The sequence below is a fragment of the Muscardinus avellanarius genome (assembly GCF_963383645.1).
Source record: "Muscardinus avellanarius genome assembly, chromosome: 1".
In the NCBI taxonomy this organism is placed as follows: Eukaryota; Metazoa; Chordata; class Mammalia; order Rodentia; family Gliridae; genus Muscardinus; species Muscardinus avellanarius.
Genome location: NC_137786.1, coordinates 227,494,984 through 227,521,934, shown reverse-complemented (window position 1 = coordinate 227,521,934; position 26,951 = coordinate 227,494,984). Strand labels below are relative to the sequence as shown.

At 47.3% G+C, this 26,951-nt stretch overlaps 1 protein-coding gene across 2 annotated transcripts in view; it reads left to right on the top strand.

Moving 5' to 3' along the window:
• Positions 1-5,054: 5,054 nt before the first annotated feature.
• DDB1 (damage specific DNA binding protein 1) overlaps positions 5,055-26,951 on the top strand; it is a gene marked incomplete at both ends in the record, with an annotated part of 35,789 nt that continues 13,892 nt past the window's right edge. The window contains 17 exons of one of the 2 annotated variants that reach the window (XM_080697669.1): positions 5,055-5,115; positions 6,281-6,429; positions 7,998-8,114; positions 8,447-8,668; positions 9,968-10,003; positions 10,531-10,645; positions 11,875-11,972; positions 13,406-13,564; positions 14,159-14,242; positions 15,307-15,423; positions 16,120-16,222; positions 21,948-22,023; positions 22,121-22,229; positions 24,913-25,091; positions 25,184-25,347; positions 25,425-25,532; positions 25,677-25,884. In XM_080697669.1, coding sequence (XP_080553795.1) covers positions 5,055-5,115; positions 6,281-6,429; positions 7,998-8,114; positions 8,447-8,668; positions 9,968-10,003; positions 10,531-10,645; positions 11,875-11,972; positions 13,406-13,564; positions 14,159-14,242; positions 15,307-15,423; positions 16,120-16,222; positions 21,948-22,023; positions 22,121-22,229; positions 24,913-25,091; positions 25,184-25,347; positions 25,425-25,532; positions 25,677-25,884 — 2,105 coding nt within the window. The remainder of the gene's footprint in view (positions 5,116-6,280; positions 6,430-7,997; positions 8,115-8,446; positions 8,669-9,967; positions 10,004-10,530; positions 10,646-11,874; positions 11,973-13,405; positions 13,565-14,158; positions 14,243-15,306; positions 15,424-16,119; positions 16,223-21,947; positions 22,024-22,120; positions 22,230-24,912; positions 25,092-25,183; positions 25,348-25,424; positions 25,533-25,676; positions 25,885-26,951) is intronic. The other variant, XM_080697670.1, reaches the window with a different exon arrangement.

The following is a 26,951-nucleotide window of genomic DNA, read 5'->3' as shown; positions in this document are numbered from 1 at the left end:
TTAGAGAGACCCTGTTTCCAAATAAGAAACTTAAAAAAAAAAAAAAAAAAGCCCCGGGTTCAATCTCCAGTACCACACACACACACACACACACACACACACACACCCCAAAGGGAAAAAAAAAAGAAAGAAAGAAAGAGAAAAAAGAGAACTCCAGCTGAGACTCTTGAGCAAGGGGAAGGGACCAGGCAGGCCTGCACCTCTCTGATGCTCAGGCTTGGCTTCTGACACAGAGCCAGCCTCCTGGTGGGCCCGGCCCAGTGCTGGGCACTGCATACGAGAGAAGAGAATGTTGTTTCTGCTCTCGATGGAAACACACAGATCATTTCTACATGCCGCACAAGAGAGGATGCGCATGTGGAATGGAACCCAGAACGGGCCCTCAGCCTCCTTGGGAAATCCTGGGAGTCTCTGTGACGGGTAAGTAGGAGATAAGTATGCCAAAGGCAGAGGCTCACCGGGGAAGGGAAGAGGAGGATATTCCAGGCCAAGGCTCAGCGGTGTGAAATAGTATGATAGCTCTAGAAAACAAGTCAGAGCAGCCAGAGCAGCAGGGAGAGGTGTGCAGGGGCGCACTGGCTGCAGGAGGCACTGGCTGGCTGTGGGCAGCCTCAGGATGGAGGCCGTGGGCAGGCTGGGCTGAGAGCTACAGTGACCACAGCTGGGGTCAGCTGAGCTGATGAAGAGGTGCAGGCAGAGGCGAGAAGGTAGGGGCTGGAGTGGTTGAGAGTCTGGGCCCTGCAGTATGGGGACTTGAGTTCAAATTCCACGCCTGCCTCTTACTAGCTGTCAAAACTCAGTGAAGAGTCATCACTGTTATGAGCTCAGTTCTTTATAAAATGGGAATTCAGCCGGGCGTGGTGGCACACGCTTGTAATCCCAGCATTCCGGAGGTTGAGACTGGAGGATCACGTTTCGCGGACAGCCTCAGCTACTTAGTGAGGCCCTCTGCAATTCAGTGAGACACTGTTTCAAAAAATAAAGAATAAAAAATAGGGCAGGGGGTGTAGCTCGGAGGCCAAATGCCCCTGGGTTCCATCCCTAGACCCACAAAAAAATAAAAATAAAATGGGAATTTACTGCAACAGAGCTTTTACATGTGGTATAGTAAAAGCTTAATGAAAAGTGGCTACTCCCTTTCTCAAATAGGTTCTGAAAAGCTGGAGCAGGCTGAGCAAGAGTTGTGGACTGGGATGTAGCCCTTGCTTTTGTCCTTAAGAGACCTTGGCCCAGTGTGGACCCAGGTGGGTGTGGGGGACTCCTGGCGCCACCTTGTGGCCTGGGGGTGGCCTGCAGCTGAGCCCGGTCCTACAAGATGTGGTTCTGGCCTTGAGCCCGCCAGCACCCAGGTGCCTTCCCTGTCTGCCAGGCTTTTCAGAGTCTAACAAGGGCCAGGGCCACCACCTGTTTAGGGATGGGGAGAAGCCAGGCATGGTGGCCCATGTGTGTAATCCTGGTACTTGGGAGGCGGAGACAAGGCAGTCTCGAGGCTAGCCTCAGCTACTTAGTGAGACCTTGTTTCAAAACAAAAAATAAAAATAAAGCTGTGAGGTAAAGCTCAGAGATAGAATGCCTCTGGGTTTAACCTCCCATACCACAAAAAGAAGAAGAATAGGAGGAGGAGGAAGAAGAGGAGGAGGGGGAGGAGGAAGAAGAGGAGGAGGAGGAGGAAGAGGAGGAGGAGGAGGAGGAGGAAAGGATGAGGTGGGTAGCCTGGGTCAAAGGGAACAAAGATTGGCTTCATTTTCTGAACAGTGATTAAAAGCTAGGCTTGTTTTTTTCTTTTTTGGGGAGGAGCTACTGAGGATTAAAGCCAGAGGCATTCTACCTCTAGGCTACACTCTCAGCTCTAATTTTTGTTTTGAAACAAGTTCTCACAGGCTTGTTTCTAAGTGCTTTTGGACATGTCTCATTTAATTTTCCCAATAACCTTATGGGGGAAAAATGAGCCCCACGAGGAAATCAAGACCCAGTTAAAAGACTGCCCAAAGTCACACAGCCAGCAGGTGTCCAGGCCTGCCTGGCTCCAGAGCTGGTCCAAGTCAGGCTGCTTTCCTAAGTGGCTAAAGGGAGGTGCAGGGTGGCACGGGCATGCCCTAGGAAGGGCATGGATGTGTGGCTTTTAGAGCCTACCAGGGACTGGAACATACAATAAAGTTGTGAATTGCTGTCAGCTCTAGCACCCCCACCCTCGATTCTCAATCATCCCTGCACCAGAACTAGAGGGGCCTTGGGTACCAGTAGCACTCTCGCTCCCAATGACCTGGGAGGGGATGGAAAAGAAAAGTAGGTCAGGCACTGTGAGACCCTTAGAACTTGGTCTGATCAACACTTCAGTGACTTGGTAGCTGGCCTTAATCTGACATATTGTGGTGAAGAAAAAGAGGTTCAGAGAGGTCAAGCCTTCTGCAGGCTGAAATCTGAGCCCACGTCTGTTCAAGGCTTGCCTCAGTTCAGATCAGTTTTCCAGTGGGCCTGGAGCAAAGCCCAGGGGCATGGTGAGCCTCCCACACCACATATCTCAGTGCTGGGACCAGCCTACACTTGCCTTGGGAAGATCAGGCCCAAGGTCATACTTCCTGGTTCTTTCTGTGACTAGCAGAGCGAGTGACTACAATTTTTTTTTTTTTTTGCGGTGCTGAGGATGGAACTCAAGGCATTCTACCTCAGAGCTACACTCCCAGCCCATTTTTGCTGTTGTTGTTCTTTCTTTTGAAAAAGGGTCTCACTGAGTTGCAAAGGGCCTCACTAAGTAGCTGAGGCTGTCCCCTAACCACAATCCTCCAGTTTCAGCCTCCCAAATGCTGGGATTACAAGCGTGAGCCACCATGCCCGGATGTGACTGCAAATATTTTAAATGCATTATCCAGACCCAGCCAGAGAGGCTTCAGAAGGAAGTATGATCAGACCTGAGGGAGAGGATGAGCATCTTTCGTAACCTCTAAAACTCAGGAGGCAGCAACATCTCTTGGTCAGGTTGTAGGGAACTCCAGCATTCCCAGGGGTGAGATCCCCCCACTGCTTCAAGACCGCTGTGCCCTCCCCTGCCCTGGCCCCCTCAGGACTCACCATGGTGGGGAGACACTGAAGCAAGCTGAGTTCACACTTGTATACCGATGCCTCGGGATGGACAGTCCTGTGGGTGCTAATCGGGTCTGAGCCCAAGGGAGGCACGCAGCACCTGTGGAGTGGTACCGATATGAGCCTCTGAAGGCACTCCCCGCCGAATGGCACGATCACGCCTCCGGTGCCTTAGAAGTTAGGGAGCTGCCCTAGACTTCGATCCAAGTCCAAACTCTAGTTCGTGGCCTAGGAATGGAGACCGGCGTGGGACTGAGCAAGGTTCGCACCTGTACTTGGCTGCCAAAAGACAGATCAATTCGTGTTGGCACAGGGCTGTCTTTATGCCCAGGAACAGCACGCTGCTGGTCATAATCAGGGAGTAAAGTTACCCACGGAGTAACTTCATTTCTTACATGGGTATCATTCATAGCAAAAAAGTTACAAAGATCTTTACCCAGTTACTCTTGTGAGCCTTGGCACCATACCAGGAAGGAGCTGGCTGTTTGTGACCCTGATTTCTTTTTTCTTTTCTTTTTTTTTTTTTTTTTTTGGTGGTACTGGGGTTCCTGGAAGCCCTTCTACCTCCGGGCCACACTCCCAGACCTATTTTTTATTTTTGGAAACAGGGTCTCTTAAGCCAGCGCGGCTGGCTTCGAACCTACGCGATCCTCCTGTCTCCGACTCCCAAGAGCGAGGATTACAAGTGTGCGCCACCACGCCCGGCGTGACCCTGTTTTATTTCTGAGAAACAGATCCAGAGCTCGGGTGACTTGTCCAAATATACTGGTTTTAAGAGTCAGGACTCAAATCCATGTCTAATTTTTCGATAAAGCAGCCTGTGGTCCTTTCACTGATAATCCAGCCTTCCAAGTTAGGCAGCCTCTGCTTGTGGGAACACCACGTGTCAGGGGTAAATCACATCCCTCGGGTCAGCCCGGTTCAGCGGTGGTGTCTTGGGCTCACCGTGCATGTGTCCTGCACACACCCCTGTGAACAAGCCAGACCTGGTTCTGCACCTGGCTCGGCCTCAACTTACTGGCTGGACCGTCAACCAATTGCCCTGTGAGCCTCAACTCTCATCTGTAAAATAGGTGTTGACTCCTCTCTGGCATTCTGCAGGCTTCCCCCCCTGCTTCCTGGGGAGCCTGTTTGAGGTGGCCTGGCCAGGAGGTTACAGGCCTGATTGCAAGGCCCTCCTGGGGTATTCAGGTTCTCACAGGTGAAATTTCACTTGGGTGTCTGGGGTCAGAATTTATCCTACCACGGGCAAGTCCTGAAAATGCTGGGCAAGTGACTGGGCCCTTCCCAGTGCGAAGGGTAAAGCAGACCGGCGCTCTCGTCCTGGCGCGCCCAGGTGGAGGCAGGGTGGGTGTTCTAGGGCTGGCGTCTGGGGGACTGTGAGAGTTCTGAGGGGGAAGCACGGTTCTACTCTGGGCTGTGCCCAGATCGCTGTCACCTCCCTCCGCTCTCGAGGCCTCTGCGCTCCTCCTCGGTTCCAGAAGGCGAAACGGCCCCAAAGGGCCCCTGGAGCTATGGAAGCGGGAAGAGGACGGGCCCCGAGGAAGGGCGAGGAGCACGGACCCGGCTGGGCGGTCGGCAGGCGAGCTCCGAGGGCGCCGGGCGCGAGGAAGCGCTCCCCGACCAGCTCAGGCCAGCCTCAGGCGCTCCCGGAGCAGCCGCCGCTCAGCCGGGACCCCCAACCGCTGGCCCTCATCCGGGTACTCCGGGCTCCGGCGGTAAGGGACGGGGCGGGGCCTCGGGGTAGGGCCTCCCCGGATTGGCTGCCTCGGGCGCCCGGAGTCCTCCAAGGGGCCAGCGGAACCGTCCCGTGATGCCCCGCGCCCCGGCCGCTCTGGCCTGCAACGTGTCTCGCGGGCGGAGGCAGCGGCAGTAGAGTTGGCTGCGCGCGGGTGGGGGCTCCGGGTCTCTTCGCTCGTGTCCGTCTCTCTAGCATCGCCCTCGGCTTCCGACGGGCCGGCCCAGGCCTCGAAATGTCGTACAACTATGTGGTAACGGCGCAGAAGCCCACCGCCGTGAATGGCTGCGTGACGGGTGAGGCTGCCAGGGCCGGAGAGCCTGGCGAGGGAGGGAGCTGGCGGGGGCCGAGGCCTAGGGAGGCCCGCGGCCCCAGGGCTGCCGGGCAGGACCGGCCCGGGAATGGAAGGCGCCCGCGGCGGAGGACCCTCCCCCGGCCCCGAGCTCCAAGGAGCGCTTCCAGGCACGCGCCTCTCGGTCATCAGGATCTGCTCTTTCGGGGCCCCCTTTCCTCTCAGGAGGTCACTGGGTCTCCAGGACCGGGCAGGAGCGGAGCGTGCGTGGATCGTACAGGGTCGCTGGAGCCCCGAGATCGGCCTCATGCGGCCGGGAGAAGGGGTGGTGGTAATGGCGGCTCTGGGGTCAGAATTTTCACGTGGAGAAAGCTGGGGGGCCCAGGAGATGAAGGAATGCGAGCAATGCCCTCGATCACCCAGAGAAGTAGAAGAGCGCTCTCCAGACCCACCCTCCTGCCTGGGGCTGTTGTTTACTCGACGGCGCTGCTGGGGAGAGGGTTTGGTTGGCCCAGCCCAGTGCTGGATCGCTCTTGTTGACTGTTGCAAGGATCCTTAAAGACGCTCGTTTCCAGAACTGGAGAATATCCGTCTTGAACTCTTGTTTGTAGCCGAATATGCACACCCGAAACTTGTATGTTTATGTAAATCTGAATCCTGATTCCAGAACAAAAGTCTGTTCTTTGACGAACTGGAAACAGCTAAGAGGTAGTGTTGGTAGGTGGATAGGAGAGCCAGGGCTGTGGAAAAAACATGGAAAGCTCTGGGGATTTTCTTCATTTAACCCCATCGGTTTGGTAAAAGTTTTGTGGAGCTTTAGACAAGGACTGGAAGAGACACTTTCTCAGTATCCTCAGTTAACAGGCTGCCGCTGTGATCAGAAAGTACAATGCAACTGAGTCACCTGAAGGGTTTTCACAGTCATTGTCTATTGAAGGGCGCACTGCTCCCAGGCCTCCAGTCCAATTTTCTTGCTCTAATTAGGTACGCAGCTTTGTTGAATGTGAGGAGTGAGACCACTCTCGGAGGTGCCCAATTTAGCAAGAATGGGAGTAAAAGCAGGGAGTCAGAGGAATATGTGCAGCGGATGAGAATTGTGGAGCTGTTTGGGTGCAGACAGTGACAGGATTATTTGCTTGGAACAAAAGTTAGATGCTCTGTTCTTTCAGGACATTTTACTTCAGCTGAAGACTTGAACCTGTTGATTGCCAAAAACACAAGATTAGAGATCTATGTGGTCACTGCGGAGGGGCTTCGGCCAGTCAAAGAGGTGGGCATGTATGGGAAGATTGCTGTCATGGAGCTGTTCAGGCCCAAGGTAAGTGTTTTGTGCTGGGCCAAGTGCTGGAGAACTGTTGGCCATATCTGATGGCTTGGGAAGGGTGGAGTAAGACTTAGAGTAACTTTTTTCCCTCTTTGAACAGCAGATTTCAGTGTATATTTTTCCTAAATATGCTTTTTGAAGTGAGAGATATTCATTAGGGAAACAGTGATTAAGTTGGCTTTTTTAGGAAGGAGAAATTAAAGCGGTTTAAAATGTGGGTCACCACATTGCTTAGTGATTCAGAGGGCAGGGTAAGGGTAGGTATGGAGGGGGACATCCTGGGTTTATTCCTTATCAGCTCTCATGTTAAGTGTCACTTTAATTATCCCTTAAGGCACATTTCAGAGCCTTGATTTTCCTATCTAGAAAGTGGAACAGTATCCAATTCCTTGGGTTAATTGTGAAGACTGATGATTCAGTGACACAATGCCTAGCATATAGTAAGTGTTCACTGTCAAATTAGCGGTTTTCATCATTATTACTGCCATTCAGATTTTGTCTTTGTGTATGTGATGCTGGGGATTTAATGCTGGCCTCTGGGTTAAATCCCCAGCATCACACCCATAGCTCTATTATTTTGAAACAGGGTCTCACTAAGTTAGCTCTATTATTTTGAAACAGGGTCTCACTAAGTTGCAGAAGGCCTCACTAGCTGAGGCTCACCGTGAACCTGTGATTTGCCTGTCTTGGCCTCCCAAGTACTAGGATTACAAGCGTGCACCACCACCACACCCACGTCATAATTCAGATGTTTTTATATCCAAATAACCACCACATTGCTTCACTATATCTTAAATGATGTTGACAGAGAAGCAATGGGTTTTCCTTTCGTGTGTGTGTCTGTTACTAGGGATTGAATCCAGGTGTGTGTGCGTGTGTGTGTGTGTGTGTGTGTGTGTGTGTGTGTGTATGTATGTGTTACTAGGGATTGAATCCAGGGGCATTCTACCTCCAAACTACATCCCCAGCTCCCTTTTTTAGTCTTTTATTTGAAACAGGCTCTGGTTAAGTTGTGAAGCTCCTCACAAGTATCTGAGGCTGGCCATGAACCTGTGATCCTCTCATCTCAGCCTCCCAAGTACTGGGATTACAAGCACGTGTGCCACCACACCTGGCTGGGTTTACCAAGTCTGTGTTAAGTAAGACTTTGTGGATCCATTTTAGTTTTCACTGTTATTACCACCTTTTTTTTTTTTCTTCTGCAAATACTTGGAGAGGAATGGTGGAGGCATTGCATTCATTCTTCAGAATTGGAATGGAATGATTAAGATTAGCTTGAGAGTGAAATAGATGGAAACAGTGTATATAGAGCGGAGATGGAGAATCACAAAAACAAGAACTAGATGTTTACCAGCTTCAGTTCTGGCTGGCTATGCATACCCTTAGGACATGTATGTATCTAGTGTATGTTATAAACTCACCATGTACTCTCTCCTTAGGGAGAAAAGGATTTGGAAAATTCTTAAAGAGCTTAGTGTGCTTAAGGAATGAGGCTTAAAGGTTGGGCGGGTGGTTCCTGTTTTTGAAAGAACCTCTTTTGATGGCGTAATGTTGGTTTCCAGGGGGAGAGCAAGGACCTGCTGTTTATCTTGACAGCTAAGTACAATGCCTGCATCCTGGAGTATAAGCAGAGTGGCGAGAGCATTGATATCATTACGCGAGCCCATGGCAATGTCCAGGTGAGGTGGCTGCTTCAAGTTGGTGAGAGTTTACCAGGTTGGGTTGTCATGACTCGGTGAAGAACGTTGATGCGCCGAGGCAGCCTTCTGTATGATCACAGAAACAAAGGCCAAATGTTGAAGGGTTTGAACTCTTCAAAGTCCTAAGGATGGGGAATAATTCATTGAGGTTACACAGTAAAGCATGTGCTGGTATTTGGGCTCCCTGGCATTTCAGGTAGATGTCACTAGTCTTCCCTAAAATCATCCTGGGATAGGACAGTAATTTTCCTGGTGTCCACGTTTACTTTGGGGGTCTTGAGGTTCTTCTCTAATCCCACTTTGTCTTTCAGGACCGCATTGGCCGCCCCTCAGAGACCGGCATTATCGGCATCATCGACCCGGAGTGTCGGATGATTGGCCTGAGACTCTATGATGGCCTTTTCAAGGTTATTCCCCTGGATCGGGACAATAAAGAGCTCAAGGCCTTTAACATCCGCCTGGAGGAACTGCATGTCATCGACGTCAAGTTCCTCTATGGGTGTCAAGCTCCTACCATTTGCTTTGTCTACCAGGTACTGGATTGGGAAGAGAGGGGAAAACTGGTTTGGAACGATGGGGGTTGTTTTGATAATGAAATGCTCTGGGTTTGGTGGTAGGGTAGGGAGAAGTGTTGGATGTGTTTGTTCTGAGGGGGTTTGAACAGTACAGCTCACACAGATAAGATTTTGGTTGCTTCTTGCGTGTAAAGATACTTCTTGTGGAGGCATCAGGCGCTACAGGGCTTGTAGCAGATCTTAATCCAGAGATTATAGTGGTTGCAGGCCTTGGAGATTTCATAGGGTGACCCAGTTTATGCTTTCTTTGAGTCTCTTACTAGAATGCTGGGGGATTATGAGAACTTAGCTGTAGAGAAATGATCTAGAACTTGCTTTATAAGCAAAGAGCAAATGTCTATGTGAGTCTTCTAAGAAGAGGTTACGATTTGTCTAGCACTCACTTTCTGGTGACTTGCTGGCCCTTGGCTTCTATTTTAGTCTGTGCTTAAAGCTTCAGTAGAGCTGATCCTGGGCAGCTGTTCTCTGTCCATATCTGCTAAGTGGGGGTAGGGTTGCGGAGCTCCAGGCTAACATGTCAGTATCTTGGTAAAATCTCAGACTTCTAACAAAGGGTAGGGCAGCTTGTATGTGGTTGAATGGATGGCAGAAGGAAGTGACAGCCCACTTCCACGTAGAGTGGTAGAGAGTGTGGGCTGTGAACATTTTGATAGATGTGTAAAGGATCAGAAATACTCAGGTATTTTTGTATATTTCTCGGTGTCACTGTAAGTGCTGTAGTCCTGAGGCTGATTGTAGTAATGTCCAATTGAATAAAGTCGAAACCAGTTTAGGAGGTTTTGTTTGATCTTACCAGCTTTCAGAGCTCAAGTAAATAGGAACGATCTTTCTCTCCCATCAGTATTGTAAATATTGGGTCATTAAAACATAGATGTTGGTTATTTTATTCAAAGCGGAATAATCCCAGCCCTAGGGCTGAATGATCTTCACTTTGTGTGCTTGTCTCAGAGGCCCAAATCCACCCTTGTTTGAACTGTTTATGAAGCTGGGTCTTAATCCTTGATGGGAAAATGGGAGGCAGTAAACATTACTGTCACCTGTGTTATGCCAACAGTTCAGTTTGACAAGTATTGAGGTGCCTCCCATTGAGAGGTACTCATGCTAAGTGCTTTAGGAACTGTCACAGTGACTGACGTGTGGTCCCTGCCCTGAAACATTATTGAAATATTTCCATAACTTCTTAAACTCTGGTCTGGCCTTTGTTGAAGCCATCTTCCTTTGGCTGAATGTAGCTTTCTCCCCGTCCCTGTTCTTTAGCCTCTGAAAAGTGACTTTGGCAGCCCCAGGACTGACGTGAGTCATGATTCCGAAAAAGGAGGGGAAGAGTCACGATTCCGAAAAAGGAGGGGAAGATGGCGTTGACAGTGGCAGGCCTGAAGGGTTTTGACCACCTGTAGAGGAGCTCCCGTCACCCCCTCGGAATGCCTTTAAGAACTGTATCACACATTTTTTTTTTAAATCTCTTGGACTCAGCTTCTTAATGTGTTTTTCTTTTTAGCTGTTTTGTAAGTTCTTTGAGGGCAAGCAGGGAACACACGTGCATCTCTTACAGTGCTCAGTGCAGTGTGACAGGTTCACTTTTCTATTTAAACTTTTCTTGGTTGGTTGAGCTGTTAGAAATAGTAGACCTCAAATGCCAGCAGTCTTCTCAGAAACCAATCTCCGGCCCAGCAGGTGACTCAGTATACTGACAGGGAAGGCCGGGAAGGTTGACACGTCAGAATTGTCAGGTCCTTGGTGGTGGTGGCTTGTCCCTTTCAGGACCCCTCAGCCCAAGAGTCCCCTTTCTGAGGGCTAACCGCTCTACCTTTTCTCCCCAGGACCCTCAGGGCCGGCATGTAAAAACCTATGAGGTGTCTCTCCGAGAGAAGGAGTTCAATAAGGGGCCCTGGAAACAGGAAAACGTGGAGGCTGAAGCTTCCATGGTGATTGCAGGTGGGTATGGCCCTGGAGATTTGCCTTCTGAGGTCCAGCTTCCCGTCTGCTTCCTGGTCTCGCCTCCTCGCCTTCCCTGCCCTTTATTTCAGGGCTCAGCACTGGAGGCATGCATACGCGTTGTTACCCCTTCCCTGAGTCTCCTCTCTCCACGTGTGCATTCTTTGACTTTTTCCATTTCTGTCTTTGGGATTAAACCTCCCCCTCCCCAAAGTAAAACTTGCCTTTTACACAGGGTTTAGTATTGCTTATAAAACATTCAGATGGATTTGCAGAATGACGTATGGAGATGAGTCTCATTACTTTATTGCTGGGCATAATATTTAAAACTGAAGGGGCCCAGTGGAGCTTATCTAATCTGACTTCTTTTCTTGATGAGGAAGCAGGGCCAGAGGCACTTGCCAGAGCCCGCACAATGGTGCCAACACCAGGGCCAGACTCAGCTTCATGACTCCTTATCCTCTGCCTTCCCCCACACAGTGCCGTCTGTCTAGCCCAGTAGAGAAGTTTCAAAACTAAGAGAAAGCTGTCTCTTCTAAATGTGGCCCTGATAACGGGGAGAAAGGAAGCTCAGGAACAAGTTGGGCTTGTTAGAAAAGGTCATGAGTTCAGGAGATAAAATGGGGAGAATGTACATGGAGGAACATCAGGAAGGCTCCCACTCATGAATGCCAGAGCAATAAGAGAGGGGGAAAATAGTAAACAAAAAAATACCAGGTGCCCGCAGTCCCAGCACTCAGGAGGCTGAGGCAGGAGGATCACTTGAGGTCAAGATTTCCAGACCTGACCCAGTCTCAAAAAACAAGAAACCATGAATCATTCTGCTGGGGGTATAGCTTAGTGGTAGAACACCTGCTTAGTCTGCAGGAGGCCCTGGATATGTCAAGAGGCTATTATATTTATTAGGCTTTAATGTCCTTTTTTATAATAATGATTGTCAGGCCAGGCGTGGTGGCGCACGCTTGTAATCCCAGTGCTTTGGAGGCTGAGACAGGAGGATCACACAGGTTCGAAGCCAGCCTCAGTTACATAGTGGAGGTAGAAAACCCCTGGGTTCCATCCCCAGTACCGCCCCCCACAGTAACACACACACACACACACACACACACACACACACACACACACACGTCTTAAAGCTTGCCTCAGGGCTAAGTGGGGCAGCACCTGGCTGCCACTGGTTGGCAGGTGGAGGTGCCGTGTGTTCTCATGCTACCGTGTTTCTTGTGCAGTCCCAGAGCCCTTTGGAGGGGCCATCATCATTGGGCAGGAGTCTATCACCTATCACAATGGCGACAAATACTTGGCAATCGCCCCTCCTATCATCAAGGTGAGTGGCAGTCTTTTACCTTTTTCTTTCCTCCGTCTTCCCTTGTTTATCCTGCTCCTCCATTCTTCCCCTTTGTCAAAAGGAAATTCACAGTCAGGCGTGGTAGCACATGCTTATCATCCCAGTACTTGGGGGGCTGAGACAGGAGGATCGCAGCTTTATGGCCAGCTCCAACTACTTATTGAGGCCCTTCACAACTTAGCAAGACTCCTGTTTAAAATAAAGATAAAAAATAGGGCTGGGGGTGTAGCTCGGAGCTAGAATGCACCAAGTTCAATTCCCAGGACTCAAAAAAAGAGAGATTCATAGATGTTTGTTGCTGAGTGCATAAGTTGAAGTTTCTCGTTTGGAATATAGAGCGAGATTGGCTCGGTGGTTTTGCTTACAAAGAGCTTGCTTGCTAACTAAGAGAAATGCCGATCAATATACATACCTTTTCACTGACTGAGGCAGCTTTAGGAAGGGACAGTTTTGAGCTGGGTGTGGTGGCTCAGGCCTGTAATTCCAGTACTTGAGAGGCTAAGACCGGAGGATTGCAGGTTTGTGGACAGCCTCAGCAAGTAGTGAGACTCTCATCAACCTAGTGAGACCCTGTTTTCAAATAAGAAATAAAATGGTGCTGAGGGTATAGCTCAAAGGTAGAATGCCTCTGGATTCAGTCCCCAGTACCCACACACACAAAAGGGACAATTTTGTCAAATTCTTTCGAAAGTAATGTTAAGTAATACAGTGGTTAACTATATAGACTTTATAAAACTAGTCATAAAAACTTTAAGCCTCAACATTACAAGTCATAAAAATTTAAACTGTAAAAGCTTAATTTTACTTTCTTTTTGTGGATAAAGAATAATATCTATGATAGTGTTCATAGTCTAATGAAATAAAAATTGTAGCTGCTTTCCATTCTCTATGCATATGTTTTTTTTTTGGGGGGGTGGGAGTGGTACTGGGGTTCCTGGAAGCCCTTCTACCTCCGGGATACACTCCCACGGGCTACACTCCCAGACCTATTTTTTAACTTTTTTATGTGGAAACAGGGTCTCTTAAGCCAGCGGGGCTGGCTCCGAACCAGCGCGATCCTCCTGTCTCCGCCTCCCAAGCGCGGGGATTACAAACGTGCCTGGCCTATACATATGTATATTATTATTGTAATTTTTTTTGTGGTGCTGGGAACTAAACCCAAGGCCTCTTAACATGCTAGTCTATGTGTTTGTTTTCTATAGAATGATATGTGAGTAAACATTTAAAGTATATTGAGTGTCTCCAAAGATTGTCTTCACAATAAAACTGCCATTTTCTACCTTATATACAGTTGTAGTTGCCTGGATTTCTAGCTGGTAAAAAGCTGGCTTGGTAAAGGGAGTGGTACCCTAGGGTTTGCTTTTTAGTTTGGAAGATGCTGACACTCAAGACTGTTCCCTCTCGGCTGGCAGCAAAGCACCATTGTGTGCCACAATCGTGTGGACCCTAACGGTTCTCGGTATCTGCTTGGAGACATGGAAGGACGGCTTTTCATGCTGCTTTTGGAGAAGGAGGAGCAGATGGATGGCACCGTCACCCTCAAAGATCTCCGCGTGGAACTCCTCGGAGAGGTAGGGCTTGTCCCTACTCCTCTGCTCCATTCTCCTAGGTGCCTAGTGACCCCAGATGGGTAGTCCTCTCCTTGATTCTGGGAATTACATTGCCTAATATACCAATAAGCTGTGGGTTCTGTTGTGGAAGCTGATTTGCAAATGTATTTGTTATTGGAGACTATCACAGGCTTCTGAGTGCTTTCTCAGGCATAGAAAGAAAGGATAACAAAAGGATATAACCTGAAATTAAAACTTACTCTAGTATTGATCTTCAGTTCTTGGCGGGGGGTTTCAGAAAAGCTTAATATGTATACACTGACTTTTAGAGGTTTCTGGTTATTTTGTGTGGATTGGAGCTGTTGGGATTCAAGTTACTGTTTTGGAGCAGGTGCCTATGAGGAAAAGTAAGACTTTTCTGAGAGGAGACATGTGGTAAATGAATCACAGACTTCAGGAATATAGGACCCTTTGCCTAGTGTGGCTTGGGCTTTGAATGGAGACTTGTACCCCTGTGGTGCCTGCGGTGGGGGTTTCTCAGCGGGTGTCAGCGGTGGGGGCGTCGGGGCCCCTGTGGGACCTGTCTGACTCTCTCGTGTGCTGACTTCCTCCCAGACTTCCATTGCCGAGTGCCTGACGTACCTTGATAACGGCGTTGTGTTCGTCGGGTCTCGCCTAGGTGACTCCCAGCTCGTCAAGGTGAGAAGCCATCTTTTTTGGATCTGCTTTCTGTCCTTGCTATTTCTTCATCAGGTTTCTCCTGTGTTTGGTGCCTCTCAAAATTTCTCCAGGTTATCCATATCCCTACCCTGCCCAGCTTTCTCGTTGGTTTGTGTGATATCCTGTCCCTAACTAGCTTGTTGTCTTCATGCTTCTTTGGCAGATGTGCCAAGCAAGGTGCTGGCTACTGTGGATGCAAAGATGCACAAGACCCAGTGTCTCCCCTCAAATAGGTCATAGTCTAACGTAACAAGCTCCCCTAGAATATGAGGCCTTCTCTACAGAAAATTGCATGCAAAGATTTTATGTTAATATCCAGAAGTGTACTGCTTCCCAGAAATCCATGCATGGGACTCCAGTCTGGAACTCACTGTCTGGTTAATGGGTCACACGTAGGACAGCCATGTTCTTTGTCAACAGCCTCCTTCTCTAAGCATCTGTTGGAACACAGTAAGAACACACCTAGGAGGACTGAGAGTTTCTTTTGGATAATAGTCATCTCCAGTGAGTCTGTTCAGAGTGTTCTGGAGCCAGGCGTGGTGGTGTACGCTTGTAATCTCAGCACTTGGGAGGCTGAGACAGGAGGATCGCACAGGTTCAAAGCCAGCTTCACCTACTTAGTGAGGCTCTCAGCAACTAAGACCCTGTTTCCAAATAAAATATAAACTAGGTCTGAGAGTATAGCCTGGGGGTAGAAAGCCCCTGGGTTCCATCCTAGTAACTAACACACACACACACACACACACACACACACACACACACACACACACACACACATATGAGTGTTCTGGTATTCTGGAGCCAGGCGTGGTGGTGCAGGCTTGTAATCCCAGCATTCAGGAGGCTGAGACAGTAGGATCACGGTTCGCAGACAGCCTCAGCTATTTAGTGAGGCCCTCTGTAACTTTGACCCTGTTTGAAAATGAAGAGTAAAAATAGGGCAGGGGGTATAGCTCAGAGGTTGAATGCCCCTGGGTTCCATCCCCAGACCCTCAAAAAAAAAAAAAAAGTGTTCTGGGACTAACATTGTTCTTTTCTCTTAGCTCAATGTTGACAGCAATGAACAAGGTTCTTATGTGGTCGCCATGGAAACCTTTACCAATTTAGGACCCATTGTGGATATGTGTGTGGTGGACCTGGAGAGGCAGGGGCAGGGGCAGGTAAGGGGGTCACCTGGAAATGGGTAAACTGCCCTCTCCACTTTGCTTCTCTAGAAAGGGAGCATGCACTGAAGATACTTTTTTTTTTTTTTTTCTGGTATTGGGGATTGAATCCAGGGGCATTCTACCTCTGAGCTACATCCCCAGCCCTTTTTTATTCCTATTTTAAAACAGGGTCTCTGATCTGGTGAGGGCCTGCTAAACTGCCTTGAACCTGGGATCCTCCTGTCTCAGCCTCCGAAGTACTGAGATTACAGGCGTGTGCCACCATACCTGGTGCCCTGGCAGTACTTTTTAGGAGGCTTGCTTGCTAGTTTCAGTGATACAAGGAAACTCCCATGTATCATGTGCCTGTATAGGCCTCCTAGGCACATTATATTACAATACCTATAATCTTATTAGGGGTACTTTTTTGGAGTAAGAAAACTTAGGGCTGAGAAGGATTGAGTAACTCTTTCTAGTAAACTAGATTCCAGGATACGAGCAAGCATGTCAGGAGCAGTGGTGGGAGTTTTTTGTTTCTTGGAATAGGACACCCTGCCTGCTCTGCCAATTTGTGGGATGTTGGAGATAAATCTCTACTAGTTTACATTTTTAAACCTTACCTCTACTATGAGGGTCTTGGGATTTAGGAATAGCGAGTATGATTGCTCCAGTCTCTTAAGGGGATTCTTGAAACATTTTCTCTACTTGTAGCTGGTCACCTGCTCTGGGGCTTTCAAGGAAGGTTCCTTGCGGATCATCCGGAATGGAATTGGAATCCACGAGCATGCCAGCATTGACTTGCCCGGCATCAAAGGTAGCCTCCTGGTGGACAGAGGGTGCAGGTCTTACTTAACTGACTTTGGCCTTTGTCTTTACATGTCTGGAGAGCATTTCTGTGGGGTCCAGAGGAAAGTAAATAAAGACGAAGGAAAGTTACGACAGCATGTGGTAGATACTTAAACATTCTGAAGAAAAGAAGCCAGGCGTGGTGGCGCGCGCTTGTCATCCCAGCATTTGGGAGGCTGAGACAGGAGGATCGCGGTTCGAAGACAGCCTCAGCTACTTAGGCCCTCTGCAACTCAGTGAGACCCTGTTTCAAAATAAAGAAAAAAAAAAAATAGGGCTGAGGGTATAGCTCGGAGGTAGAATGCCCTGGGTTCCATCCAGGAACATTCTGCAAAAAAAAAAAAAGGGGGGGGGAAACTTAGAAAATAGTATTGACCAAAATCTAGTGGAGGAATGGGGAGAAAAACATGTCTTAAATATAATGTTGTTTAGATAAGAGAACCAGAGCCAGGCGTGGTGAACATCCCTGATCCCAGTACTTGGGAAGCTAAGACAGGAGGATCTTGGGTCATGGGACAGCCTCAGCAGCCTAGCGAGACTCTAAGTAACCTAACAAGGCCCTGTTTCCAAACAAAAGATAAAAGGCTGGGAATGTAGCTTGGAGGTAGAATGTCCTTGAGTTCAGTCCCCAGTAACAACAAAGATCTCTCACACGTATGCATGCACACACATGCATGCACACACATAACACACACATAATGAAGCTGTGGATATCATATAGAGGTTTAAGTATAAATGTGACTTTTAGAACAATATAAACTTTGAATTCTAGAATTATAGCTAGAAATAGATGAGAGAGAGCTGGGAACACACTTGTAATCCCAGCACTTGGGAGGCTGAGACAGGAGGATCGTGCAGGTTCGAAGCCAGCCTCAGCTATTTAGTGAGGCTCTCAGCAACTTAGACCCTGTTTCAAAATAAAATATAAAAAGAGGTCCGGGAGTGTAGCCCGGGAGGCTGAGACAGGAGGATCGCACAGTTTGAAGCCAGCTTCGGCTACTTAGTGAGGCTCTCAGCAACTTAGTGAGACCATGTTTCCAAATAAAATATAAAATAGGTCTGGGAGTATAGCCAGGAGGTAGAAAGCCCCTGGGTTCTACCCCCAAGTACCACAAACACACAAAAAAGAGTTAAAAAGAACTGTGAGTTGAGACTACCTTTACCAGCTATTAAAACGCAAAATGAAGCCTAAGTCAGTAAAAGAATAGCCAGGACCTGGGGATATAGCTCAGTGGGAGATTGCTTGCCCAGCACGAGCAAGACTCTGGGTTTGATCCCTTGCACTGTGAAAGATGGTATGTACCATGGTCTCAACTATCCCGTAGCTAGGCAGGAGGTTCACTTGAGCCCAGGAGTTCAAGTCCAGCCTGGACAAGATAGTGAGGTCTCCCCTGTCTCAAAAAAGAATAAAAAAAAAGCCAGGCATGGTGACTCATGCTTGTAACACAATTCAAAGGGTTGCAGGTTCAAAGCCAGCCTTGGTTCAAAGCCAGCCTTGGCAATGTAGGGAGGTTCTCAGAAAGCTAGCGAGACTCTGTTTCCAAATAAAGAAAATCAAGCTAGGGGCATAGCTTGTAGGTAGAATGCCTCTGGATTCAATCTCCAGTACCAAAAATAAAAAATAAAGATAAATAAATAAATAAATAGTACTGGTACTTGAGAAGATTCTGGAGTCCAGAAATAGGCACATTACATGTGGATTTTTCTTTTTTCTATTTTTTTTTCTTTTTTCTTTTTTTTGGTGGTAGTGGGGATTGAGCCCAGGGGCAGTCTACCTTTTGCATGGCCTAAGTTATGGAGGACTCAGGTAACTGAGACTGTGTGATCCTTCTGTCTCAGCCTTCCAAGTACTGGGATTACAAGCATGCACCACCATGCCTAGCTGCATGTGGAAATTTAATGTATGATAGTGGTGGCCTAGCAATTTACTGAGAGAGTTGGAACTTTTTTTTTTTTTTTTTTTTTTTTTTTTTGTGGGTCTGGGGATGGAACCCAGGGGCATTTGACCTCCAAGCTACATCCCCTGCCCTATTTTTTATTTTTATTTTTATTTTTTTTTTAAATTTTGAAACAGGGTCTCACTAAGTTGCAGAGGGCCTCACTAAGTAGCTTAGGCTGTCTGCAAACTTCGATCCTCTGGTGTCAAGCCTCCCAAATACTGGGATTACAAGCGTGCACCACCATGCCCAGCTCGGAACTTTTTAATAAGTGCAATTGAGATGACTGGCAGTCATTTGGGAAAAGATAAATGTGGATTCGTACTGCCTATGTATACTTTACTAGAATCCAAATGGATCAAAGACATAAAAAATGCAGTGGAGCATGGTGGAGCATGCTTGGAATCCCAGCTTTCGGGAGGCTGGGACCGGAGGATCGTGGTTCGTGGACAGCCTCGGCTACTTAGTGAGGCCCTGTTTAAAAAAAAAATATGGCAGGGGATGTAGCTCAGAGGTAGAAAGCCCCTGGGTTCCATCCCCAGTACCCCAAAAACCAAAAAAACCCAGCGTAGCTGGGCGTGATGATGTACGCCTATTATCCCAGTATATGGGAGGCTAAGGTAGGAGAATCCCAGGTTTGAGGACAGCCTCAGCAAGCAGTGAGACTCCGGTTAACCTAGTGAGACCTATTTCAAAATAAAAATAAAATAGGGCAGAGGATATCATTTGGAGGTAGAGTGCCCAGCCCTTAGCACCACAAAGTAAACAAATGAAGTATATGAAAGCTAGAAGAAAAGGTTGCTGAATCCTTTATAGGTTTGGAGTGGGAAATGTCTTAAGCTATACCTTAAAATGTAGAAGTTAAAAGATTGGCAATTTCAGCTATATAAGATTAAAGCATTTCTGCAACACACACACACACACACACACACACACACACACACACGCTAAGTCAGTAGAAATGACAGGCCAACTAAAATAGCTGTAGTTTTTCTTATACAGAAGCCCATCGTTTGTAATTTGTAAAAAATTTCTAGAGCCAGCTGAGACAGGAGGATTACAGGTTTGAGGACCACCTCAGCAAATTGAGACTCTCATCAACCTCGTGAGACCCTGTTTCAAAATGAAAATATAAACTAAGGCTGGGGGTGTAACAAAGATAGAATGCTCTTAGTTTCTATCCCCAGTACCAAAAATAAAATAAATTCTAGGCAGATCACTTTATTTCCTGCCCTCAAATTGGTAAAGAACATGGGTAGGTAGGTTACCGGCATCATATCTTAAGAGAAATGCAAACAAAATATACGCAGTGACATCATTCTTTTCCAGTTGACCAAAATCCCAAAGTTTAAAAGCATTATGTTAGTGAGGCTGTTAAGAAATAAACATGCATGCACCCTCTAGAGAAGGGGATTTGGCAACATTTAATAGTTGTATTTTGAGCCCGTGTGGCGGTGCATGCTTGTAATACCAGCATTTGGGAGGCTGAGACAGGAGGACGGGGGTTTGCAGACAGCTCAGCTACTTAGTGAGGCCCTTTGCAACTGAGGCCCTGTTTCAAAATAAAGAATAAAAAATAGGCCTGGGAGTGTAGCTCGAGGTAGAATTCCCTTGGGTTCCATTCCTCAGTACCGCAACAAACAAACAAACAAGCAAAAATTGCATTTTGTGCCAGGCCCAGTGGCACAGAGGTCGAGGCAAGAGGATTACAGTTGCAGACCAGCCTGGGTGACCTTAGTGAGATCTTGTCTCAAAATTTAAGAAGGGCTGGGGATGCAGCTCAGTGAAAGAGCACTTACCTAGATGTGCGAGGCCTGAGGATCAATCCCAGCACCGCAAAAAAAAAAAAAAAAAAAAAAAAAAAATCCCCAAAAAACTGAATTTTTGCTCTAGCTTACAGTCCTAATTCTGAACATCTACTCTACTGACTTTCATTTTTATTTCAAGAGTGACGTAAATACAAGCTTATCCCATGCAGCATGGGATGTTACAGTGGAATGCTGAAAAGTATCTGTTAGTGGAAAGTTGTTAGTAAACTGCAACCTGTGCCAGGTACAGAAAATAAGGAAATGCTGCTTTGATAAGGGCTTTAGCATATGTTAAGTAAAAAGAACTGTGCACGATAAGCTATTGTATATTTGTATTCTTCTAATACAGTGTATATCATATTTTTCTTAAAAATAGAAGGATAAACTTATTTAGTTGGGGGATGAATTGGAGGGAAAGGTATGGAAGGGAGACTGCGTGTGTGTGTGTGTGTGTGTGTGTATGTGTGTGTGTGTGTGTGTGTGTGTGTGTGTGTGTGTGTGTGTGTGTGATTTACTAGAGATGGAACCCAGGGGCATTCTATCTCCAGGCTATACTCCCTGCCCTGTTTTATTTTGGAACTGTCTCACTGAGTTCCAGAGTGCCTCACTAAATTGCTAAGCCTGGCAGAGAACCTGCAATCCTCCTGTCTCAGCCTCCCAAATACAGGGGTTACATGCGTACGTCACTGCACCCAGCTTTGTGTGAATTTTTTTTTAAATAAAGTTTTTCCTTTTATGGTATTAGAAATCAAACCCGGGGCTTTGTCCATGCTGTACAAGCACTCTCCCACTGAGCTATGTCCCCAGCCCTAAAAATAAATTGTGTTTTTGAGTTCTGGAAACACATTATCCAATTTAAAGTCAACAAGTGAAATATCAGGCTTAAAATGGGGTGGTTTATTTACTTATTTATTTTTGGGAGATTGAACCCAGGGATGCCTACTACTGTGCTTCATGTCCACGTTACCTTTTCTTTTTTTTTTTTTCTTTTTTTGATACTGGGAATTGAACCCAGGGGCATTCTGTCTCCAAGCCACAACCCTGGCCCTGTTTTTTTTTTTTTTTTTTTTTCTTTTTTTTTTTCTTCGTGTCTGGGAATGGAACCCAGGGGCATTCGACCTCCGAGCTACACCCCCTTCCTTAGTTTTTATTCTTTATTTTGAAACGGTCTCACTAAGTAGCTGAGGCTGTCCGCGAACCATGGTCCTCTGGTCTGGTCTCAGCCTCCCAAATGCTGGGATCACAAGTGTTTGCCACCACACCCGGCTCCTATTTTTTTTTTTTTTTTTTTAAATTTTGAAATGTATTCTTGCAGAGTTGCCGAGGGTCTTGCTTAGTGACTAAGATTGACCTTGAACCTGCGATCCTCCTCTCAGCCTCCCAAGTACTGTGATACAGGTGTGCGCCATCATGTTCAGCCCCAGCCCACTTTAAAATTTTATTTGGAGCCGGGCGTGGTGGCGCACGCTTGTAATCCCAGCATTCAGGAGGCTGAGACTGGAGGATCGTGGTTCACAGACAGCCTCAGCTACTTAGGCCCTCTGCAACTCAGTGAGACCCTGTTTCAAAATAAAGAATAAAAAATAGGGCAGGGATTGTAGCTCAGAGGTTGAATGCCCCTGGGTTCCATGCCCAGACCCACACAAAAAAAATTTATTTGGAGATAGATTCTTGCTAAGAGAAGTTGCCCAGGCTGACGTGAACTTGCAATCCCCCTGCTTTATCCTCCTGCGTAGCCAGGATTAGAGGTGTGCACTACCTCACTTGGCTCAGAACCAGTTTAATGTTCTATTTTTTTTCAGCGTTTTAGAGCCAGGAAGGAGCAGAGGAAATGTCAGCTGAGTACTTAGGTGCCCGGGTTCTTGGCTATCATGGCACAGGTTGCCCGTCCCGTAGGTGTGCAGCTGCATGGGCCGTGATGCGCCTCTTACCCTGTTTCTTGTTCCAGGCTTATGGCCATTGCGGTCTGACCCCAGCCGTGAGACTGATGACACTTTGGTGCTCTCTTTCGTGGGCCAGACAAGGTAAGGCTGGGTCAGGTGCCAGCTCAGGTGCTGGGGCGAAGGCTGCAAGGTCGGTGGGCTGGTCCCAGGCTGACCCAGGCCTTTGGTCCTGCTGCAGAGTTCTCATGCTTAATGGAGAGGAGGTGGAAGAAACTGAACTGATGGGGTTTGTGGACGATCAGCAGACTTTCTTCTGTGGCAACGTGGCTCATCAGCAGCTTATCCAGGTAACAACTGGGAAAGGCACACGGTGCCCTTCACCAGCATTTCACTGAGAACGGTGCACAGAGCGTGCCGGGGGGAGGCGTTCACTTTTTATGGCTCTGAAAACAATAAAGTGGAAGTTGTAGAGTGAAAAAAACCTACTCAGTAGAGCTTTATTTTTCCTCCACAAATGTACAAATACTGTGTTCATATTTTCTTTTATGGATTGGAGTTATATATAATTCTGGGTCCTGTTTTAGCACTTTTTCATGTCTTCTGAGAGCACCAATAATTTTCTCTCATTATTACACTGATAAATGCATATTTATAAAAATTTGGAAAATACCATAAAGCACAAAGAAGGACAAAAACTAGTCATAATGCTGCCATCTACATGATTTTTGCCAGCCTTTTCTGGGTATTTATTACAACCAGAGCTCTTACTCTACACATCTTTATTTGAAATCGCGACATGGGGCAGATAGCCGTTAGGTATGTGTTGTCTATGAGAGCCTGACTTCTGAACACCCTCCCGTCCCCAGCATGTTTTTAGGTTTGGTGGCCATATGCTCGTCAGTTTTTTGCATACTTCCTTGCCATCTTGCCTTTTTGCCTGTTCTCCATCCTGTGGCAGGATCAGTGTCTTGCTGGTGGCTGGCAGAGCACCCAAATAGCTGGCTTAATGAACTGTCCTATCATTTTACCTACTAGTCTTCCTCAGCCCGCTTGGGGCAATAGCTTGGCAAAAACGGAAGCGCAGGCTCTGGCCTATTGTGGACCGGTGTGTGGTGAGCCCAATACTTCCTTTGTCATTGTTACCTGGGTATTGGTCTGAAGTCTGGTACCAGCTCACCTATCTTTTTTTTGTTTTTTCTTGCGGGTCTGGGGATGGAACCCAGAGGCATTCTACCTCCGAACTACACCCCAGCCCTATTTTTTATCCTTTATTTTGAAACAGGGTCTCAGTAGCTTGAACTGCGATCCTTCTGTCTCAGCCTACCAAATGCTGGGATTACTAGTGAGTGCCACCATGCCCGGCTCTATTCTTTATTTTTGAAACAGGGTCTCACTAAGTTGCAAAGGGCCTTTAATAGCTGAGGCTGTCCGTGAACTGTGATCCTAGCTTTATTTTTTGTTTTGAAACACGGTCTCACTAAGTTGTGAAAGGCCTCCCTAAGTATAGGCTAGCTGTGAATCTGAGATTTTCCTGTTTTAGCCTCCCAAGTACTAAAATTACAAGCGTGCACCACCACATCCAGCTCAAATAGTTTTAGTGGCTCATGCATAGTAAATAACTTGCATATGTTAGAAGTCTGATTTTGGAGTTGAGAAAAACTGCTAGGTTGGTGGTAACAGGATCTGACTCCATTGATACCTCTCCATAGGATGCAGTTTGCATTATCCTAGCAAGCCTCAATTGAAGTGAAATAGAGTCTTCTACCCTCCCACCCATACATAACGCCCTGTAGGTATTTAAGCAGCCTCAGCCAGTCTCCTTCAGTGCTTCAACAAAAATGATGTCTGGGCTGGGCGTCGTGGCGCACGCTTGTAATCTCCACGCTTGGCGCTTGGGAGGCTGAGACAGGAGGATCGCACAGATTTGAAGACAGCCTCTGCTGGCTTACGAGACCCTGTTTCCAAATAAAAAATATAAAAATATAGGTCTGTTAGTGTAGCCCAGAGGTAGAAGGCCTCTGGGTTCCATCCCCAGTACCAGCAAAAAAAAAAAAAAAAAAAAAGATTGGGTCAGGCTCAGTGGCGCATGCTTGTAATCCCAGCATTTGGGAGACTAAGACAGGAGGATCATGGTTTGAGGACAGCCTCAGCTCTTAGCGAGGCCCTTTGCAACTCAGCGAGACCCTGTTTCAAAATAAAGACTAAAAAAAAAAAAAAATAGAGTTGGGAGTGTACCTTGGAGGTAGAATTCCCCTGGGTTCCACTCCTAGTACCGCCCTTCCCCCCAAAAAAATGATGTTGGGGTGGCTAGAGATGCAGGTTAGTGGTAAAACACTTACCTGCCATGCTCCAGGCCCTGGGTTCTGTCCCTATCACCACAAGAAATTAAGTTAAATTAAAATTGTTATAATTAATTACTGTAAGACTTTAGGAAAAAATATGCAGTTGGCTCTCCATAGCTGTCTATTCTGCATCTGTGGGTTCACGCAACTGTGGATTGAAAATGTGAAAAGCATTGCATCTGCCAGGCACGGTGGTATATACCTGTAATTATAGTACTTGGGAGGATTGCAGATTCAAAGCCAGCACGTGGTAACTTAGTGAGACCCTGTTTTAAAATAAAAAATAAAACCGGTCTAGAGGTATACTCAGAACACCCCTAAGTTCAATTCTCAGGTGCACACACACACCCCTCCCTCTGTATGGAGTATGTACACACTCTTGTCCTTTTTTCCTACCCAAAGCAATATAGCAACTATTTACATTGCACCTACAATAGCTGAGGTATTTACGTAACCCAGAGATAATGTGTAGTTTGTAGTAGATGCGTAGGTTATATACAAATACTACACAAATACGAAGACTTAGCACCTGCAGATTTTGGTATCCACAGGGTCCTGGAACCAGTCCTCTGTGGCCACCGAGGGATGACTGCGTATGACAAAAGAGGACTTACCAGCCTCTCAGGGCTCAGAGGGGACAGCAGTGACTCCTTTTCGTTTTTGGAGACAGCTGCTCTTCTTTTTCTAGATCACTTCAGCATCTGTGAGGTTGGTCTCTCAGGAGCCCAAAGCTCTGGTCAGTGAGTGGAAGGAGCCTCAGGGCAAGAACATCAGCGTGGCCTCCTGCAACAGCAGCCAGGTGGTTGTCGCTGTGGGGAGGGCCCTTTACTACCTGCAGATCCATCCACAGGAGCTCCGGCAGGTCAGGTGTGTGTGCTTATTTGTTGCTTATTTCCTCCCTGTTCTCTGGGACTTTCTGGTTCTTGAATTTTTTCTTTACCACGTTCCTTTCTGTTCAGCCACACAGAGATGGAACATGAGGTGGCCTGCTTGGACATCACTCCACTGGGGGACAGCAACGGGCTGTCTCCACTGTGTGCCATTGGCCTCTGGACAGACATCTCTGCCCGTATCTTGAAGCTGCCGTCTTTTGAGCTACTGCACAAGGAGATGCTCGGTGGAGGTGTGTCTCCTTAGGGAACTGGGTGGGATCAGAGTTGGAATGTGGGACGGAAACTCAAATGTCCCTTTTTTCCACAGAGATCATTCCTCGCTCCATCCTAATGACCACCTTTGAGAGTAGCCACTACCTCCTTTGTGCCTTGGGAGATGGGGCCCTTTTCTACTTTGGACTCAACATTGAGACAGGTAAGAATAGCATTGACTGAAGGGCTCTTTAAGGAACAGGATGTATTGAGCTGAGCAGGGTTTTTAGCCTCAGGGTGCTGCTTTGAACCATCATGCCCCAGTGGCTTGTCCTTTTATCTCCTGATGCATTCATTCTTCTTGTAGGTTTGTTGAGTGACCGGAAGAAGGTGACCTTGGGCACCCAGCCCACAGTTTTGAGGACTTTCCGCTCTCTTTCTACCACCAACGTCTTTGCTTGCTCTGACCGTCCCACTGTCATCTACAGCAGCAACCACAAATTGGTCTTCTCCAACGTCAACCTCAAGGAAGTGAACTACATGTGTCCCCTCAACTCAGATGGCTATCCTGATAGGTGAGCTGCTTTTTCTTTTATCTTTTTTTTTTTTTTTTTTTTTTTTTTTGCGGGTCTGGGGATGGAACCGAGGGGGCATTTGACCTCCGAGTTATACCCTCTGCACTATTGGTACTAGGGAGTGGAACCCAGGGGCTTTCTACATCCGGGCTATACCTTCAGCCCTATTTTATAATTTATTTGAAACAGGGTCTCACAAAGTTGCTGAGAGCCTCACTAAGTAGCTGAGGCTGGTTTTGAACCTCTGCAATCCTCCTGTCTCAGCCTCCCAAGCACTGGGATTACAAGCATGGGCCACCATGCCCGGCCTCTGCCCTATTTTTTATTCTTTATTTTGAAACCGGGTCTCACTGAGTTGCAGAGGGCCTCACTAAGTAGCTGAGGCTGTCCATGAACCGCGATGCTCCAGTCTCAGCCTCCCGAATGCTGGAATGACAAGTGTGCGCTGCCATGCCCGGCTGTGAGCTTCTTTTTCTTTCTTCAGCAGGAGCTACTAATTGAGGGCATCAGGCTGTCCTGCAGCCCTTCGCCCAGCTTTTCCCCAATGTCAAAGTCAGTAAGTGGCTGTGATAGGAGGGAAGGGCCGGTTAGAGATTCTCAAGTGTGGCTACCCATTAGAAACAGAAGGCTAAAAAAAAAAAGCCAGGCTTGATAGCCCACACCTGTAATCCCAGTACATGGGAGGCTGAGACAAAAGCTGAGGATAGCCTCAGCAATGTAGTAAGACCCTGTTTCAAAACAGAAAAAAAATAAAAAGGGTTGGAGTGTTGCTTGGCAGAGGTAGAATACCCCTGGGTTTAATCCCCAGTGATATGTGCGCGCATGCACGCACACACAGAGTTTTAGAGGAATGGGTATGGTATAGCTTGTTTGGCATGCATGAGGCCCTGGGTTCTTTTCCTGATACCACAAGCAAACAAACAAACTAAAAACCAGATTTGTTTAGTCCTCCTAAGATTCTTCTGCTTCAATACGTCTGAGGTAGAGCTCTGAATCTATTTTTAGAAATTTTCTCAGGTGATTTAGGTTCTTAATTAAGTTTCAGAACCCCAGATTCAGGTGTCATT